This window comes from Canis lupus, chromosome 6 (assembly GCF_011100685.1).
Source record: "Canis lupus familiaris isolate Mischka breed German Shepherd chromosome 6, alternate assembly UU_Cfam_GSD_1.0, whole genome shotgun sequence".
Classification (NCBI taxonomy): Eukaryota; Metazoa; Chordata; class Mammalia; order Carnivora; family Canidae; genus Canis; species Canis lupus.
In genome coordinates this window covers 17117238-17134353 of record NC_049227.1, presented here as the reverse complement: position 1 = coordinate 17134353, position 17116 = coordinate 17117238, and the positions used below count along the sequence as shown (strand labels likewise).

Below are 17116 nucleotides of genomic sequence, written 5' to 3'. Positions count from 1 at the left end.
ACTGCATTCCTATCTGGCAAAAAGCAGTTGGAGCCAAATAGCTACCAACTCTTTAAAAGAGGTATATGCTTTCTAATTCAACATAGCTCCCACCTGAGCCTCCTTTTGTTTGGTCATCATAGTACTTGAGTTCCAGCTCTTCCACTTTCTTTAATGTAGAAAGCTCTCCTCCTTACAGGTACTCAGACAGGAAGTAGCAGCTCCTTTGAACATGAGATGTCTCAGGAAGGCTTCAGTGCTGCCATCACTTCAGTAAGTGGTCCTTCATTAAATTGGGATTGGGTGAGAGGAAGTGGGAGAAGAGGTGTAAGGGTTTGGGGGCTCTTATTTGCAATGGGGACTTGTTGGGGAGCACTCCTTTGATGGGGAGCAGTGGTCCCTTTTCCCTATTAATTATGTTTTTTTCTTGATATATAATGGATATATGAATGATACTTCAGGTATACACCATAATGATTTGCTGTATGCATATATTGTGAAATGATCACCACAATAAGTCTAATCAATATTCATTACCACATATGTTACAAAATTTATTTTTCTTGTGATGAAAACTTTAGGATTTCTTTTCTTTTTTTAAGTTAAAAAATTTAAAAAATTATTTAAATTCGATTTAGTTAACATATATTGTATTATTAGTTTCAGGGGCAGAATTTAGTGATTCCTGGTTACATATAACACCCAGTGCTCATGACATCAAGTGCCCTACTTAATACCCATCATATAATTACCGCTTCGCCCCACCTACCTCTGCTTCAGCAACCCTCAGTTTGTTTCCTAGAGTTCAGTGTCTCATATGCTTTGCCTCTCTCTGTTTTCATTTTATTTTATTTTTCCTTCCCCTGAATTCATCTGTTTTGTTTCTTAAATCCCACATATGAGTGAAATCTTATGGTATTTGTCTTTCTCTGACTGACTTATTTTGCTTAGCATAATACCCTTTACTTCCATCCATGTCATTGCAAATGGCAAGATTTCATTCTTTTTGATAGCTGAGTCATATTCCATCATATATATTTAAATACACTACCTTCTTTATCCATTCATCTGTTGGTGGACATCTGGGCTCTTTTCATAATGCCAAGTGATGTTGAGCATTTTTTTTTTAATGTACCTGTTAGCCATCTGGGTGTCTTTTAAAAAGTGTCTATTCATGTCTTCTGCCTGTTTCTTGACTAGATTTTTTGTTTTTGTTTTTTGGTATTGAGCTTGGTTAAGTTCTTTATATATATTGGATACTAGCCCTTTATCTGATTAGACATTTGCAAATATCTTCTCCCATTCTGTAGATTGCTTTTTAGTTTTGTTGGCTGTTTCCTTTGCTGTGTGCAAAAGCTTTTCATTTTGATGAAGCCCCAATAGTTTATCTTTGCTTTTGTTTCTCTTGCCTTTGGAAACGTCTCTAGCAAGAAGTTGTGGCTAAGGTCAAAAGAGGTTGCTGTGTGTTCTCCTCTAGGATTTTGATGGATTTGTGTTTCACATTTAGGTCTTTCATCTATTTTTGAGTTTATCTTTGTGTATGGTGTAAGAAAAAGACTTAGTTTCATTCTTCTGCATGTGGCTGTCCAGTTTTCTCAACACCATTTGTCAAGGAGACTCTTCTTTTCCATTGGATATTCTTTCCTGTTTTGTCAAAGATTAGTTGACCATAGAGTCGAGGATTCATTTCTGAGTTCTCTCTTCTGTTCCATTGATCTATGTGTCTATTTTTGTGCTAGTACCCTACTGTCTTGATGATTACGGCTTTGTAATACAGCTTGAAGTCCAGATTGTATTGTCTCCAGCTGCAGTTTCTTTTTCAACATTCCTTTTGCTATTTGGGATCTTTTTTGGTTCCATACAAATTTTAGGATCATTTGTTCCAGCTCTATGAAAAATGCTGATGGTAGTTTGATAGGGATTGTGTTGAAGACGTAGATTGCTTTGGGTAGCATAGACATTTTTTTAAAAAATATTTATTTATTTATTCATGAGACACACACAGAGAGGGGGGGCGCAGAGGCAGAAGCAGGCTCCATGCAGGGAGCCTGACATGGGACTGGATCCTGGGTTTCCAGGATCCCACCCTGGGCTGAAGGTGGTGCTAAACTGCTGGGCCACCGGGGCTGCCTGCATAGACATTTTAACAATATTTCTTTTTCCAATTCAGGAGCATGGAATGTTTTTCCATTTCTATGTGCCTTCCTCAATTTCTTTCATAATTTTCTATAGTTTTCAGAGTACAGAGCCTTTCTTTACCTCTTAGGTTAGGTTTATTCCTAGGTATCTTACGGTTTTTGGTGGAATTGTAAAGGGGATTGATTCCTTGATTTCTCTTTCTTCTACCTCATTGTTAGTCTACAGAAATGCAAACGACTGCTGTGCATTGATTTTACATCTTGTGACTTTACTGAATTCCTGTGTCAGTTCTAGCACTTTTTGGTGGAGTCTTTTGGGTTTTCTACATAGAGTATTATGTTGTCTGTGAAGAGTGGAAGTTTGACTTCTTTGCTGATTTGGATGCCTTTTATTTCTTTATGTTGTCTGATTGCTGAGGCTATGACTTCCAGTACTGTGTTGAACAACAGTGATGAGAGTGGACATCCCTGTCGTGTTCCTCACCTTAGGGGAAAAATTCTGTTTTTCCCTGTTGAGGAAGATATTTTCTATGGGTCTTTCACATATACTCTTATGATGCTCAGGTATATTCCCTCTATCTCTACATGGTGGAGAGTTTTTATCAGGAAAGAATGCTGTATTTTTTCAAATACTTTTTCTGTATCAGTTGAGAGGATCATACGGTTTTTATCTTTTCTTTTGTTAATGTGATGTATTACATTGTTTGATTTATGGATGTTGAAGCACCCTTGTAGGGTGGTTGGTCGTGGTGAATAATCCTTTTAATGTACTGTTGGGTCATATTGGCTAGTTTCCTGGTGAGAATTTTGGCATCCATGTTCATCAGAGATACTGGTCTGTAATTCTCCTTTTTTGGTGGAATCTTTGTCTGGCTTGGGGATCAATGATGGCCTCATAGAATGAGTTTGGAAGTTTTCCTTCCATTTCTACATTTTGAAATAGTTTCAGAAGAATAGGTGCTAATTCTTCTTTAAATGTTTGGTAGAATTTTACTGGGCGGTCATTCAGCCCTGGACTCTTGCTTGTTGGGAGAGTTTTGATTACTGCTTCAATTTCTTTGCTGGTTATGGATCTGTTCGGTTTTCTATTTCTTCCTGTTTCAGTTTAGGTAGTTTATATGTTTTAGTCTTTTTTTTAAATTTTTTTTTTCATTTATTTATGATAGTCACAGAGAGAGAGAGAGAGAGGCAGAGACATAGGCAGAGGGAGAAGCAGGCTCCATGCACCGGGAGCCCGACGTGGGACTCGATCCCGGGTCTCCAGGATCGCGCCCCGGGCCAAAGGCAGGCGCCAAACCGCTGCGCCACCCAGGGATCCCTGTTTATATGTTTTTAGAAATGCATCCATTTCTTCCAGATTGCCTGACTTGTTGGCGTATAATTGCTCATAATATCCTCTTATGTTTGTCTTTCTGGGATGTTGGTTGTGATCTCTCCTCTTTCATTTATGTTTTTATTTATTAGGGTCCTTTCTCTTTTCTTTTTGATAAACTTGGCTAGAGGTTTATCAATATTACTAATTATTTTAAAGAACCAGCTCCTAGTTTTGTGGATCTGTTCTTTTTTTAAAGATTTTATTTATTTATTCATGAGAGACACAGAGAGAGAGCGAGAGGGAGGGATAGAGAGGCAAAGACACAAGCAGAGGGAGAAGCAGGCTCCATGCAGGGAGCCTGATGCAGGACTCGATCCTGGGACTCCAGGATCATGCTCTGGGCTGAAGGCAGGTGCTAAACTACTGAGCCACCCAGGGATCCTCTCATAGATCTGTTCTACTGTTTTTTTCCCCTATACCATTGATTTCTGCTCTAATTTTTATTATTTCTCTTCTACTGGATGTAGGCTTTATTTGCTGTTCTTTTTTGGCTCTTTTAGGTGTAAGGTTAGGTTGTGTATTTGAGACTTTTCTTGTTTCTTGAGGAAGACCTGTATTGCTATGTACTGCATCCCAAAAGTTCTGAACTGTTGTGTTTTCATTTTTATTTGCCTCCATGTATATTTTAAATTCCTCTTTAATTTCCTGGTTCACCCATTCATTCTTTAGTAGGATGCGCTTTAAACTCCATATATTTGTAGTCCTTTCAAAGTTTTTCTTGTTGTTGACTTCAGGTTTTAAAACACTGGTCTGAAAATATGAATGGTATAATTTCAGTCTTTTTGTATCATTTGAGACCTGATTTGTGACCCAATATGTGATCTATTCTGGAGAATGTTCCATGTGCACTCCAGAAGAATGTGTATTTTGCTGCTTTAGGATGAAATGCTCTGACTATATCTGTAAAGTCCATCTGGTCTAGTAGGTCATTCAAAGCCCTTGTTTCCTTGTTTATCTTCTGTCAGATTATCTGTCCATTGCTGTGAGTGAGGTGTTAAAATCTCCTACTATTATTGATTATTATCAACGTGTTTCAATTAATTTTGTTATTAATTGGTTTATATAGTTGGCTGCTCTGAAGTTCAGTTTGTAAATATTTACAATTGTTAGATCTTCTTGTTGGATAGACCCTTTTATTATGAAACAGTGTCCTTCTCCATCTCTTATTACAGTCTTTGGTTTAAAATCTAGTTTATCTGATACAAAGATTGCTACTCTAGCTTTCTTTTGACTTCCATTTGCATGATAGATGTCCACTTGTCCACTTTCAATTTGGAGGTGTCTTTGGGTCTAAAATGAGTCTTTTGTAATCAATATATTGATGAATCTTTTTAAAAATCCAATCTGGGATGCCTGCCTGGCTCAGCGGTTGAGCATCTGCCTTCGGCTCAGGGCGTGATCCTGGGATCTGGGATTGAGTTCTGCCTCGGGCCCCCTGTGAGGAGCCTGCTTCTCCCTCTGCCTATGTCTCTTCCTCTTTTCCTCTGTGTCTCTCATGAATAAATAAATAAATCTTTAAAAAAGATCCAATCTGATACCCTGTGTCTTTTGATTGGAGCATTTAGTCCATTTACATCATATTAATTATTGAAAGATATGAATTTAGTGCCATTGTATTACTTGTAAAGTTGCTGTTTCTGTAGATTGTTTCTGTTCCTTTCTGGTCTTTGTTACTATTGGGCTCTCTCTTTACTCAAAGGATCCCCTTTAATATTTCTAGTTTGCTGTTCACAAATTCCTTTAGTTTTTGTTTGTCCTGGGAACTCTTTATTTCTCCTTCCATTCTGAATGACAGCCTTGCTGGATAAAGTATTCTTGGCTGCATATTTTCCCCACTTAGCACATTGAATATATCATGCCAATCCTTTCTAGCCTGCCAGGTGTCTGTAGACAAGTCTGCTGCAAGCCTTCTGTTTCTATCCTTTTAGGTTAAGGGCCTCTTGTCTCAAGCTGCTTTCAGGATTTTCTCTTTATCTCTGAAATCTGCAAACTTCACTATTATATGTCAAGGTGTTGACTTATTTTTATTGATTTTGAGGGAATTCTCTTTGCCTCCTGGACTTGAATGTTTCCTTCCTTAGATTAGGGAAGTTCTCAGCTATAATTTGTTCAAATAAACCTACTGCCCCCCTCTCCTGCTCCTCATCTTCTAGGACCCCTATTATCCTGGTTATCATTTCATTTTATGGAATTGCTGAGTTCTCCAAGTCTCCCTTCATTATCTACTAGTTTTCTTTCTCTCTTTTTTCCAGTTTCCTTATTTTCCATCATTTTATCTTCTATATCACTGATTTGCTCTTCTGCCTTGTTCATTCTCATTTTTATAGCCTCCATTTGCGACTGCTTCTTGGTAATAAGATTTATTTTCTTGATAACTTTCAAATATACGTTACAGTTTTATTAACTATACTCACTACGTTGTATATTAAATCCCTGAATTTTTAATTTAATAACTGGAAATTTGCACCTTTTGGCTACCACCACTCATTTTGCCTGCCCTCCCAACTCATTGCCTTTGGCAACCACCAATGTGTTCTCTGCATCTATGTAATTTGGTTTGTTTTGTTTTTAGATTCCACATATAAGTGAGATCATACTGTACGTATATTTCTCTGACTTATTTCACTTAGTATAATGCCCTCAGGGTCCATACATATTGTCACAAATGGCAGGATTTCCTTCTTTTTTATGGCCAAACAATATTCCATTTTATTATATACCACATTTTCTTTATCTATTCATACATTGATGGACACTTACATTATTTCAATATCTTGGCTATTGTTTTTTAAATTTTTTAAAAAAAGATTTTATTTATTTATTCATGAGAGACACAGAGAGAGAGAGAGAGGCAGAGACACAGGCACAGGGAGAAGCAGGCTCTATGCAGGGAGCCCGATGTGGGACTCCATCCCAGGTCTCCAGGATCACACCCTGGGCTGAAGGTGGCACTAAACCTCTGAGCCACCCAGGCTGCCCAGTTTTTAAAATTTTTTTAAAAAGAATTTATTTTGAAAGAGAGAGATGAGTGAATGTGAGCTAAGGGAGGGGCAGAGGCAGAGGGAGAGAGAGAATCTCAAGCAGATTCCATGCTTAGCGTGGAGCCAGACATGAGGCTCAATCCCACAACCTCAAGACCATGACCTTAGCTAAAATCAAGAGTTGGATGCTTAACTGACTGAGCCACCCAGGTACCCCAACATCTTGGCTATTATAAATAAGGCTTCATGAACATGGTGGTGCAGATATCTTTTGAGTTAGTGTTTTCATTTCCTTTATATAAATACCTAGAAGTAGGATTTTTGGATCAATAGTAATTCTGTTTTTAAAATTTTTGAGGATCCTCCATTCTGTTTTCCATAGTGGCTGTGTCAGTTTACATTCTCACCAACAGTGCACAAGTGTTCCTTTTTCTCCACATTCCCGCCAACCCTTGCTATCTCTTTTTAAAAGGCTTTTATTTGATTCCAGTTAGTTAACATAGTGTAATATTAGTTTCAGTATTAGACTTTGTTGTATGTTAGTGATGAATCACTTACATACAACACACAGTGCTCATCACAACAAGTGCCCTCCTTAATACCCATCACTCATTTAACCCATCCCCTGCCCACCTCCCATCCAGCAACCTTCAGTTAAGAGTCTGTTTTATGGTTTGCTTCTTTGTTTCACATATCTGTTTTGTTTCTTTATTATTTCAACTTTAAAAAAAAGATTTTATTTATTTATTCATGAGAGACACACAGAGAGAGAGAGGCAGAGACACAGGCAGAGGGAGAAGCAGGCTCCATGCAGGGAGCCCGATGTGGGACTTGATCCCAGGACTCCAGGATCACACCCTGGGCCGAAGGCAGGCTCCAAACTGCTGAGCCACCTGGGAATCCCCTTATTTCATCTTTTTGCTTAAATTCTAGTTAGTTAACATATATGATAACATATTGGTTTCAGGTATAGAATTGAGTGATTCATCACTTACATATAATACCCAGTGGTCATCACAAGTGCCCTCCTTAATACTCATCATCCATTTAGCCCATTCCCTGCCCACCTCCCTTCATCAACCCTCAGGTTGTTCTCTATAGTTAAGACTCTCTTATGGTTTGCTTCCCTCTCTGTTTTTCCCCCTTCTATGTTCATCTGTTTTGTTTCTTAAATTCCACATATGAGTGAAATCATATGGTATTTGTCTTTCTCTGACTGACTTATTTTGCTCAATATAATATACTCTAGCTCCATCCATGTTGCAAATGGCAAGATCTCATTATATTTGATGGCTGGCTAAGATCCGATTATCTATCTATCTATCTATCTATCTATCTATCTATCTATCTATCATCTATCTATCTCACCTTCTTTATCCATTCATAGTTCATTATTTCCATAATTTGATTATTGTAGATAATGCTGCTATAAGCATTGAAGTGCATGCGCTCCTTTGACTGCACTGTGTTTGTATCCTTTGGGTAAAGGCCTAGTAGTGCAATCGATGGGTTGTAGGGTAGTTTTTTTTTTTTTTTAATTTTTGAGGAATCTCCATACTGTTTTCCAAAGAGGCTACACCAGTTCACATTCCCACCTACAGTGTAAGAGGGTTCTTCTTTCTCTGCATCCTTGCCAACATGTGTTGTTTCCCATCTAATACTTGTTATTTCTTTTCTTTTTGGTGAAAACCAATCTAACAGGTGTGAGGTGACATCTCATCATGATTTTGATTTGCATTTCTCTGATGACTAGTGATGCTGAGCACTGTTTTATGTATCTCTTGGCCATCTGCATGTCTTTTTTGGAAATATGTCTATTTAGATCTTCTGCTCACTTTTTAAAAAAGATTTTATTTATTTATTCATGAGAGACAGAGACAGAGAGAGAGAGAGAGAGAGAGAGACTCAGAGACACAGGCAGAGGGAGAAGCAGGCTCCACGCAGGGAACCCTATACGGGACTCGCGATCCCGAGTCTCCAGGACCACACTCCGGGCTGAAGGCTACACTAAACCACTGAGCCACCTGGGCTGCCCTTCTGACCATTTTTATTTTATTTTATTTTATTTTATTTTATTTTATTTTATTTATTTTTTACAATCCTGAGGTCTTTTATTTTCTTTACATTTATCATGCCATGAATTCATAGGGAATGGGTTGCAGCAGTTCAGGCTCCTTTCCATTGGTTCTCACAAAGTGTGCTTCTCTGGGTGGGGCAGGCTGGCACTTCAGTTGGACCCAAGTACCTTTCTCTTTGGCTTCCTTCTTTTTCTGATCATTTTCTTCACATGCTTTAGGAAGCTATCTCGGCTCTTTGGGAGTTTAATATGCTCAATGTGGACATTAATTCTCTTGGCAAGAATCTTGCCCTTAACTTGTTTGTTTACAACAATGCCAACAGCATGCTGAGTAACATTGTAGACTCCTCCAGTTTTGCCATGGTAACATTTGTGGGGCATTCCTTTTTGAACAGTGCCTTCCCTTGATGTCTACAATATCACCTTTCTTATAGATTTGCATGTATGTGGCCAAAGGAACACCTCCATGTTTTCTAAAAGGCCTAGAGAACATATAGCGGGTACCCCTCCTCTTTCCCTTTGCGTTGGTCATTTTGGTGAATTACTGAAAGATGGTGGTTCTGGCTGAAAGAAAGGCCTTCTGCCCATTTTAAAATCAGATTTCTTTTGTCATTGAATTGTAGGAGTAAGGATTCCTATATATTTGCATTTATACAGATACATTTGTATATATTTTGTATATTAACCCCTTATCAGATAAATGATTTACCAATTCTTTCTCCCCTTCTGTAGGTTGCCTTTTCATTTTGTTGATGGTTTCTTTGCTGTGCAGAAGCCTTTTAGTTTGATGTAGTCCTACTTGATTTATTTATTTATTTATTTATTTATTTATTTATTTTAAAAGATTTTATTTATTTATTCATAGAGACAGAGAGAGAGAGAGAGAGAGAGAGAGAGGCAGAGAAACAGGCAGAGGGAGAAACAGGCTCCATGCGGAGAGCCTGACGTGGGACTCGATCCAGGATCTCCAGGATCACACCCTGGGCTGCAGGCGGCGCTAAGCCACTGCACCATCAGGGCTGCCCGGTCCTACTTATTTACTTTTGCTTTTGTTGCCTTTGCTTTTGGTGTCAAATTTGAAAAATCATTGCTTAGGATCATGTCAAATTCTTATCATCTATGTTTTATTCTTGGAGCTTTATGGTTTCTAGTCTTATATTCAAGTGTTGAATCCATTTTTGTGAGCGATGTGAGACAGTGGATCAGTTTCATTCTTTTGCCTGTGGCTTTCCAGTTTTCCCAATCCTATTTATTGAGATACTGCCTTTCCCCATTCTATATTTTTGACTCCTTTGTTGTAAATTAATTGATTATGTAAATATGGGTTTATTTCTGGGCTCTCTATATATCCTACTGTATTGATTTGTGTGTCTGCTTTTATGTCAATACCATACTGTTTTGATTACTGTAGTTTTGCAATCTAGTTTGAAATCAGGAAGCATGATGCCTCTAGCTTTGTTCTTCTTTCTCGAAATTGCTTTGGCTATTTGGGATCTTTTGTGGCTCCATATAAATTTTAGGATTGTTTGTTCTATTTCTGTGAAAAATGCTATTGGAATTTTGATAAGGATTGTACTGAAGCTGCAGGTTGCTCAATCTTGTTCTACTCTGTTTCCCAGAATGGTCTCTTGCTAGGTGCTGTGGGGAGCTTTGACTGGGCTGGAGGAGCCTTTCTTCATGCATCAAAGGATAAATTCACCTTCATCAACATGACCAGGGTAGATTCAGACATGAATGATGCTTACTTGGGTGAGTAGAAAGGGCAGAGTAACTCTAAGAAGGGGTCAGGGTATGGCATAACTCAACTAGCATAGATTTCATTGGATATTTTGTGGGCCCTTGGAATAACTTTAAAGACAGAAATTTCAAAATTTCAATTTAATTATGTCAACAAGGGGAAATATATCCCAACCTACTAAGATATCCAGATATCCAGATATCCCAACCTACTAAGCATGGGGCTACTGCATTGTCCCTACTCAAGGGATAGGTCTGTCAGAGGGGGCAGAGTCTGTGAAGGAAAACACTTACCTTCTCAGATCACCATCTTCAGGTTATGCTGCTGAAGTCATCCTGAGGAGCAGGGTACAAAATCTGGTTCTTGGGGCACCTCGATATCGGCACACTGGCATGGTGGTGATGTTCAAAGAGAATGCTGGTACCTGGGAGACCAACGCTATTATCAAGGGCAGCCAGGTAAGTGCAGAGCATGTGGAGCATAAATGCACAAACAGAGATATTCTGGGGGCTGAGATTCCTGGATGGGCATCACCAAGTGCCATGTGAGTCAGAATTTTGTAAAAGGAGCTTTCAGAGGGCTTTGAGCTGGGAAATCACAGAATAAGCTTTGTATTTGTGTCCTCACTTTTCTTTTTTTAGAGAGAGAGAGTGTGTGAGAGGGTTGTGGGGGCAGGGGCAGAGGGAGAAAGAGAGAGAGAGAGAGAGAGAGAGAGACTCTTAATCAGGCTCCATGCTCAGCATGGAGCCCAATACAGGGCTTGATCTCACGACCCTGATATCTTGATCTGAGCTGATATCAGAGTTGGATGCTTATCCAGGTGCCCCCTCACTTTTCTAACAACAATAAATAATGATACTTGACTTGTACAGAACTCTGTATGAGTCTCCCTTTACACAGAGCTGGTATTTAACCAGTATAACCATATTAATTATTAAAATATTGAAATAATTCCATATCTGCCTGTCAATAGCAGCTTTCCCTCTTCTCTCACCCCCACATTCTGGCTCCTTCCCCACTACTCTTTGAACTTCCCCATGATCCAGCAACTATGAAGTCAGACAGGGCACCTGAGGGGAGCTTTCAGACCTACTCCAGCTAAGCCCTTGGTCAGTGCCCGAGCAGTCCCAGTAGTTCAAGTTTTTGGATATCACCCCTGCAAAAGAGGTGTGGTTTCATCTTATGTGGAGCATTTTATGTGGTATGAGAGGCAAAAATTTCTAGTTCAAATTATTCTTGCAAATTCCTGAAATAGTACTGCACCCATAATATTGTACCTGTAGTTCTGTGTGTATTCCTTTAATTTCCATCACTGGTTCACTTTGACCAGCAATTAATGCATCATATGTGGCTGAAAACAGTTAATTCTTTTTTTTAATAAATTTATTTTTTATTGGTGTTCAATTTACCAACATACAGAATAACACCCAGTGCTCATCCCGTCAAGTGCCCCCCTCAGTGCCCGTCACCCAGTCACCCCCACCCCCCGCCCTCCTCCCCTTCCACCACCCCTAGTTCGTTTCCCAGAGTTAGGAGTCTTTATGTTCTGTCTCCCTTTCTGATATTTCCCACACATTTCTTCTCCCTTCCCTTATATTCCCTTTCACTATTATTTATATTCCCCAAATGAATGAGAACATATAATGTTTGTCCTTCTCCAATTGACTTACTTCACTTAGCATAATACCCTCCAGTTCCATCCACGTTGAAGCAAATGGTGGGTATTTGTCGTTTCTAATGGCTGAGTAATATTCCTTTGTATACATAAACACATCTTCTTTATCCATTCATCTTTTGATGGACACCGAGGCTCCTTCCACAGTTTGGCTATTGTGGACATTGCTGCTATAAACATCGGGGTGCAGGTGTCCCAGCGTTTCATTGCATCTGAATCTTTGGGGTAAATCCCCAACAGTGCAATTGCTGGGTCGTAGGGCACCAAAGAAACCAACAATCCAATCATGAAATGGGCAAAAGACATGAAGAGAAATCTCACAGAGGAAGACATAGACATGGCCAACATGCACATGAGAAAATGCTCTGCATCACTTGCCATCAGGGAAATACAAATCAAAACCACAATGAGATACCACCTCACACCAGTGAGAATGGGGAAAATTAACAAGGCAGGAAACCACAAATGTTGGAGAGGATGCAGAGAAAAGGGAACCCTCTTACACTGTTGGTGGAAATGTGAACTGGTGCAGCCACTCTGGAAAACTGTGTGGAGGTTCCTCAAAGAGTTGAAAACAGTTAATTCTGATACTTGAACATCTTATCATAATTCTTTCCCATTACTCAAATTCTTCAAACAGACTTTTCATAGATTTTATCAACACATATTGACTGTTGATGGCATCAGTGCCTGATACATACCAGGTATGAGGTGGGGGGAATGTGTAGGGGAATTCCAGGAAGTCAAGCGTGGACATGATGCTACTTCTCTTTTTTGTGTGTGTGGTCCAGGATCACATGGAGAAAGTTAGCTGGTGAACTCCTTTCTCACACACAGGTATTATACATACAAATCATAATCAAGAATGAAAAATACTTAAACTGGGACAGTCTGGGTGTTATGAAAGCAAATGGGAAGGGCACCCACACAAGGGCATTAGGGAAGGTTTCCTGGAGAAAGTGACAGTTAAGGTGGAAGAACTAGAGACGTGAAGAATGGGGAAATAAAGGGCCAAACAAGGGAGAGACCATGAGGCAGAGTTCAGAGCGTGTGTATCGGGATGGGGGGAGTGTGGGTGAGTACACTGGGAAGAAGAGTAGGAAACAGTTTCATCTCAAATCTATCCACTCCCTCCATTTCTATTGAAATCAGCCTGGTCCAGGCCATCACCATCTTTCTGTAGCCCTCACTGTAGTCTTGCTGGTCTCCCATACTCTCATTTTGCCTCCATCTAATCCATAGAGGGAGGGTGAACTTTCTAAATGAGAAACTGTTTATATAAATCTTCAGTTTAAAATCCTTTGTTGACTACAAACCAATTTTTAATGAAAATTTAAATCTATAAATAGGATATTATGTATGACCAAGTATTGTTTATCCCAGGAATGCAAGTCTTGTTCAATAGTGTTGAGAAATGGATAAGCTGATTCTAAAGTTCAAATGGAAATGCATGGGACAAAGAATAGCCAAAATAATCTTGAAAAAGAAGAATTTCCAATTTCAAAGTTTATTACCAATCTACAGTAATTAAGACAGTGTGGTACCAACATAAGGATAGGCCTACAGGTAAATGGAACAGAACTGAGAGTCCAGAAATAAACCTATACATCTGTAATCAATTGATTTTTGACAAGGTACCAAGTTCATTCAATGGGGAAAAATAATCTTTCAACAAATGGTGCTGGGACAACTGGATATACCCTAGCTCACAATATACAAAAATTAACTCAAAATAGATAAAAAATCCAAATGTGAGAAATAAAGCTATAAACCTCTTAGAAGGACATAGGTGAATTTTTGTAACCTTAGATTTGGCAGTGATTTTTTTTTTTTACTTTTCTGGATTTAAAAAAAAATTAAAGCCAATTAAATATTGAAAAATTACTCAGCCATCAAAAAGAATGAAATCTTGCCATTTGTAACGACATGGGTAGAACTAGAGGGTTTTATATTAAGTGAAATAAGTCAGTCAGAGAAAGTCAAATACCATGTGATTTCACTCATATGTGGAATTTAAGAAACGAAACAGATGAACATAGGCAAATGGAAGGAAGAATAAAATACGATAAAAACAGAGAGGGAGGCAAACCATAAGAGACTCTTAACTATAAGGAACAAACTGAAGGTTGCTGGAGGCAAGGTGGTTGGGATGATGGGGGAATTGGGTGATGGGTGTTAAGGAGGTCACTTGATGTAATGAGCCCTGGGTGTCATATGCAATTGGTGAATCACTAAATTCTATCTCTGAAACTAATAATATACTACATGTTAACTAAATTTAATTTAAATAAAAATTAAAAAAGGAAGAAAGGAGAAAAAAAGAGAAAAAAGTGCCATTTACAGTAGCACCAAAGATGATGAAATACTTAGATATAAATTTAAAAAATGTGTATGATTTCTGTATGCTAAAGGCTATGAAACATCAATGAAAGAAATCAAAGCCCTAAACAAATTGAGAGGTATAGTGTGTTCATAGACTGGAAGACTATTGTTAAGATGTCAATTCTCCCCAGCTGATCTATATATTCAACACAATCCCAGTCAAAATCCCAGACATTTATTTTGTAGAATTGAAGTTGATGCTTAGATTTATATGGAAAATCAAAGAAAGTAGCATATGCAAAACAGTTTTAGAAAGAAGTTCAATAAATACTATTAAGTATTTAGTGGAGAATTCATACACTGCCTGATTTTAAGACTTACTGGAAAGTTAAAATAATCAGGACAGTGTGACATTGGCAGAAGGATAGACATGAAGATCAGTGGAACAGAGTAGGTCTGGAACAGACACACACATAGTCAATTGATTTTAAATAAAGGCACAAAGACATTTTGATGGAGACTTCAATGGAACAATCAGACATCCACAGTAAAAAACAAAACAAAACCTCTACCAATATCTTATACCATATCAAGATTAACTCAAAGTAGATCATGGAGCTAAACGTAAAATCTAAAATATAATACTTGTGGAAGAAAACATAGGAGAAAATCTCTGTGACCTTGTATTAGGCAAAGAGTTCTTAGCTGTAACATTAAAAGCAGGTCCATAAAGGAAAAACTGATAAATAGGACTTCATCAAAATGAAAAGTTTCTGCTTTATGAAAGACATATTAAGAGAATGAACAGACAAACTACAGATTGGAAAAAATATTTGCAAATTTTCCTTCTTTTTTAAATTATGTGGATGACAAAGGACTTATATCCAAAATATATAAAGGATTCTCAAAAACTCAACAATAAGAAATCAAACAGTTCAATGAAGAAGTAAGCTAAATATTTAACAGACACTTCACTTAAGAAGATACATGGATAGCAAATGAGTACATGAAAACATCCTCTATGCCATTAATCATTAAGGAAAGGCAAATTAAAACCACTATGAGATACTGCTACACAGATATTAGAATGATTAACAAGGAAATAAACTGGCAATATCAAGTACTGACAAGGATGAGCAACAACTAAAACTCTCATACGCTGCTGTCTGAGTGAAAAATGGCATGCCTACTTTGGAAACAGTTTGTCAATTTGTTATACAGTTCAATATATAATTAGCATACCAGCAATCTCGCTTCTAGGTATTTACTTCGGAGAAGTAAAAACATGTTCGTATGAAAACCTGTGTGTGAAAGTTTCTAGTATCTCTATTCACAATTGCCAAAAATTAAAAACAATCCAAGGATCCCTCTGGGGAATGAATAGACAATCTATGGTATATCCATACAATGGAATGTCAGAAATACTGGAAATAAAAAGGACTGGACTACTTATATACACAACAACCTAACCTAATCTTAAATGCATTATTCTAGGTGAAAGGAGCCAGACGTGAAAGGCTACATACTATATAATTCCATTTATATGACATTCTAGAAAAGGCAAAACTGTAGAGATATAAAACAGATCAGAAGTTGCCAGGGGTCATATGAAGAGATCGATTACAGCCAGGGCATGAGGGAATATTTTGGGAGTGATGAAACTTTTATATCTTGATCATCGGTGGTGGTTACATGACTTAATGTGGTTGTTAAAACTTAAAAAACTGTACTAAAAAAGCTGAGTTTTATTGTATGTAAACTATACCCTGATCAACTTGACGTAAAGACAAAAAATCCTACTGACTTTAGGTTAAAGCTTAAATGCTTTTTTTGGGCAGCAAGTGAGGCCTCCTTCAATGGTGTGTGGGGGCAGAAGTCAGATCCAGTGAGTCATGTTTTGACATCTGCACTTTTCCTTCCTAGATCTTGCCACAATTTGAAATTGCTAAATACATCTCCCTGTTTGTTACTATTTCCCTCTGCTCCACCTTGCTCCATGGAGAGCACTGGAAGGCGCTGTGTTTCCACTACCCAGCCTTATGCTCAGCAAATAGCAAACTCTTGTTGGCTGAATGAATGAATGAATGAATGAATGACTAAACGGATGAGTCCTGTGGATGAATTCTACATGTGGACATTGAACATATTTTCGTTTTTTGGGAACATATTTTAAAAATTATTTTAAGAGGTAGACAGTATCTCTCAATAGATGCAAAAAAAATTTCTGTAGCAACAGTTATTTTTAATATAAGCCAGTCAATTCCTTGTTGGCCAGACTGCCAACTTTGAATTTTTTACCTCCCTAAAGACTTACAATATATTGCAAACTTATTCTGTATGCTCTTCCAGGCTTTTCTGTGTAGTTTTCAAATTTAACTTCTTCTTTGCTATATTAAGCATCTCCCTGGAACACGAATGTGGGTAGATCCTCAGCCACTGCCCATCAACTCCATAATATTTTCCTCCAGCTGGCAGTACATTCAAATGAGAATTTGAAGCATGCAGAAGATCACATCTGCTCCCAAGTGCTTTCCCCAGCCGGTATAATCTTTCCTCACAGGAAGAAAACATTTACACTTTGCTTTTGGTGGCAAGAGATTGATCCCAGACTCATCTCTTTCAGATTGGCTCCTACTTTGGGGCCTCCCTCTGCTCAGTAGACATGGATAGAGATGGCAGCTCTGACTTGGTCCTCATTGGGGCCCCCCATTACTACGAGCAGTCAAGGGGAGGCCAAGTGTCTGTGTGTCCCTTGCCTCGGGGGGTGAGTGACTATTGGAGCCTGGGCTGAGTGGGGCCTGGGTATGGGGTGGGGGAATTGGTTGGGTTGG

At 38.4% G+C, this 17116-nt stretch overlaps 1 protein-coding gene across 3 annotated transcripts in view; it reads left to right on the top strand.

The window, feature by feature from the left end:
- The window catches only part of ITGAM (integrin subunit alpha M), a 55549-nt gene that overhangs the window by 23685 nt on the left and 14748 nt on the right, over positions 1-17116 (top strand). For all 3 annotated transcript variants that reach the window (XM_038539736.1, XM_038539735.1, XM_038539734.1), the window contains exons 10-13: positions 179-252; positions 10170-10299; positions 10604-10746; positions 16909-17049. In XM_038539736.1, the coding sequence (XP_038395664.1) occupies positions 179-252; positions 10170-10299; positions 10604-10746; positions 16909-17049 (488 nt within the window). The remainder of the gene's footprint in view (positions 1-178; positions 253-10169; positions 10300-10603; positions 10747-16908; positions 17050-17116) is intronic.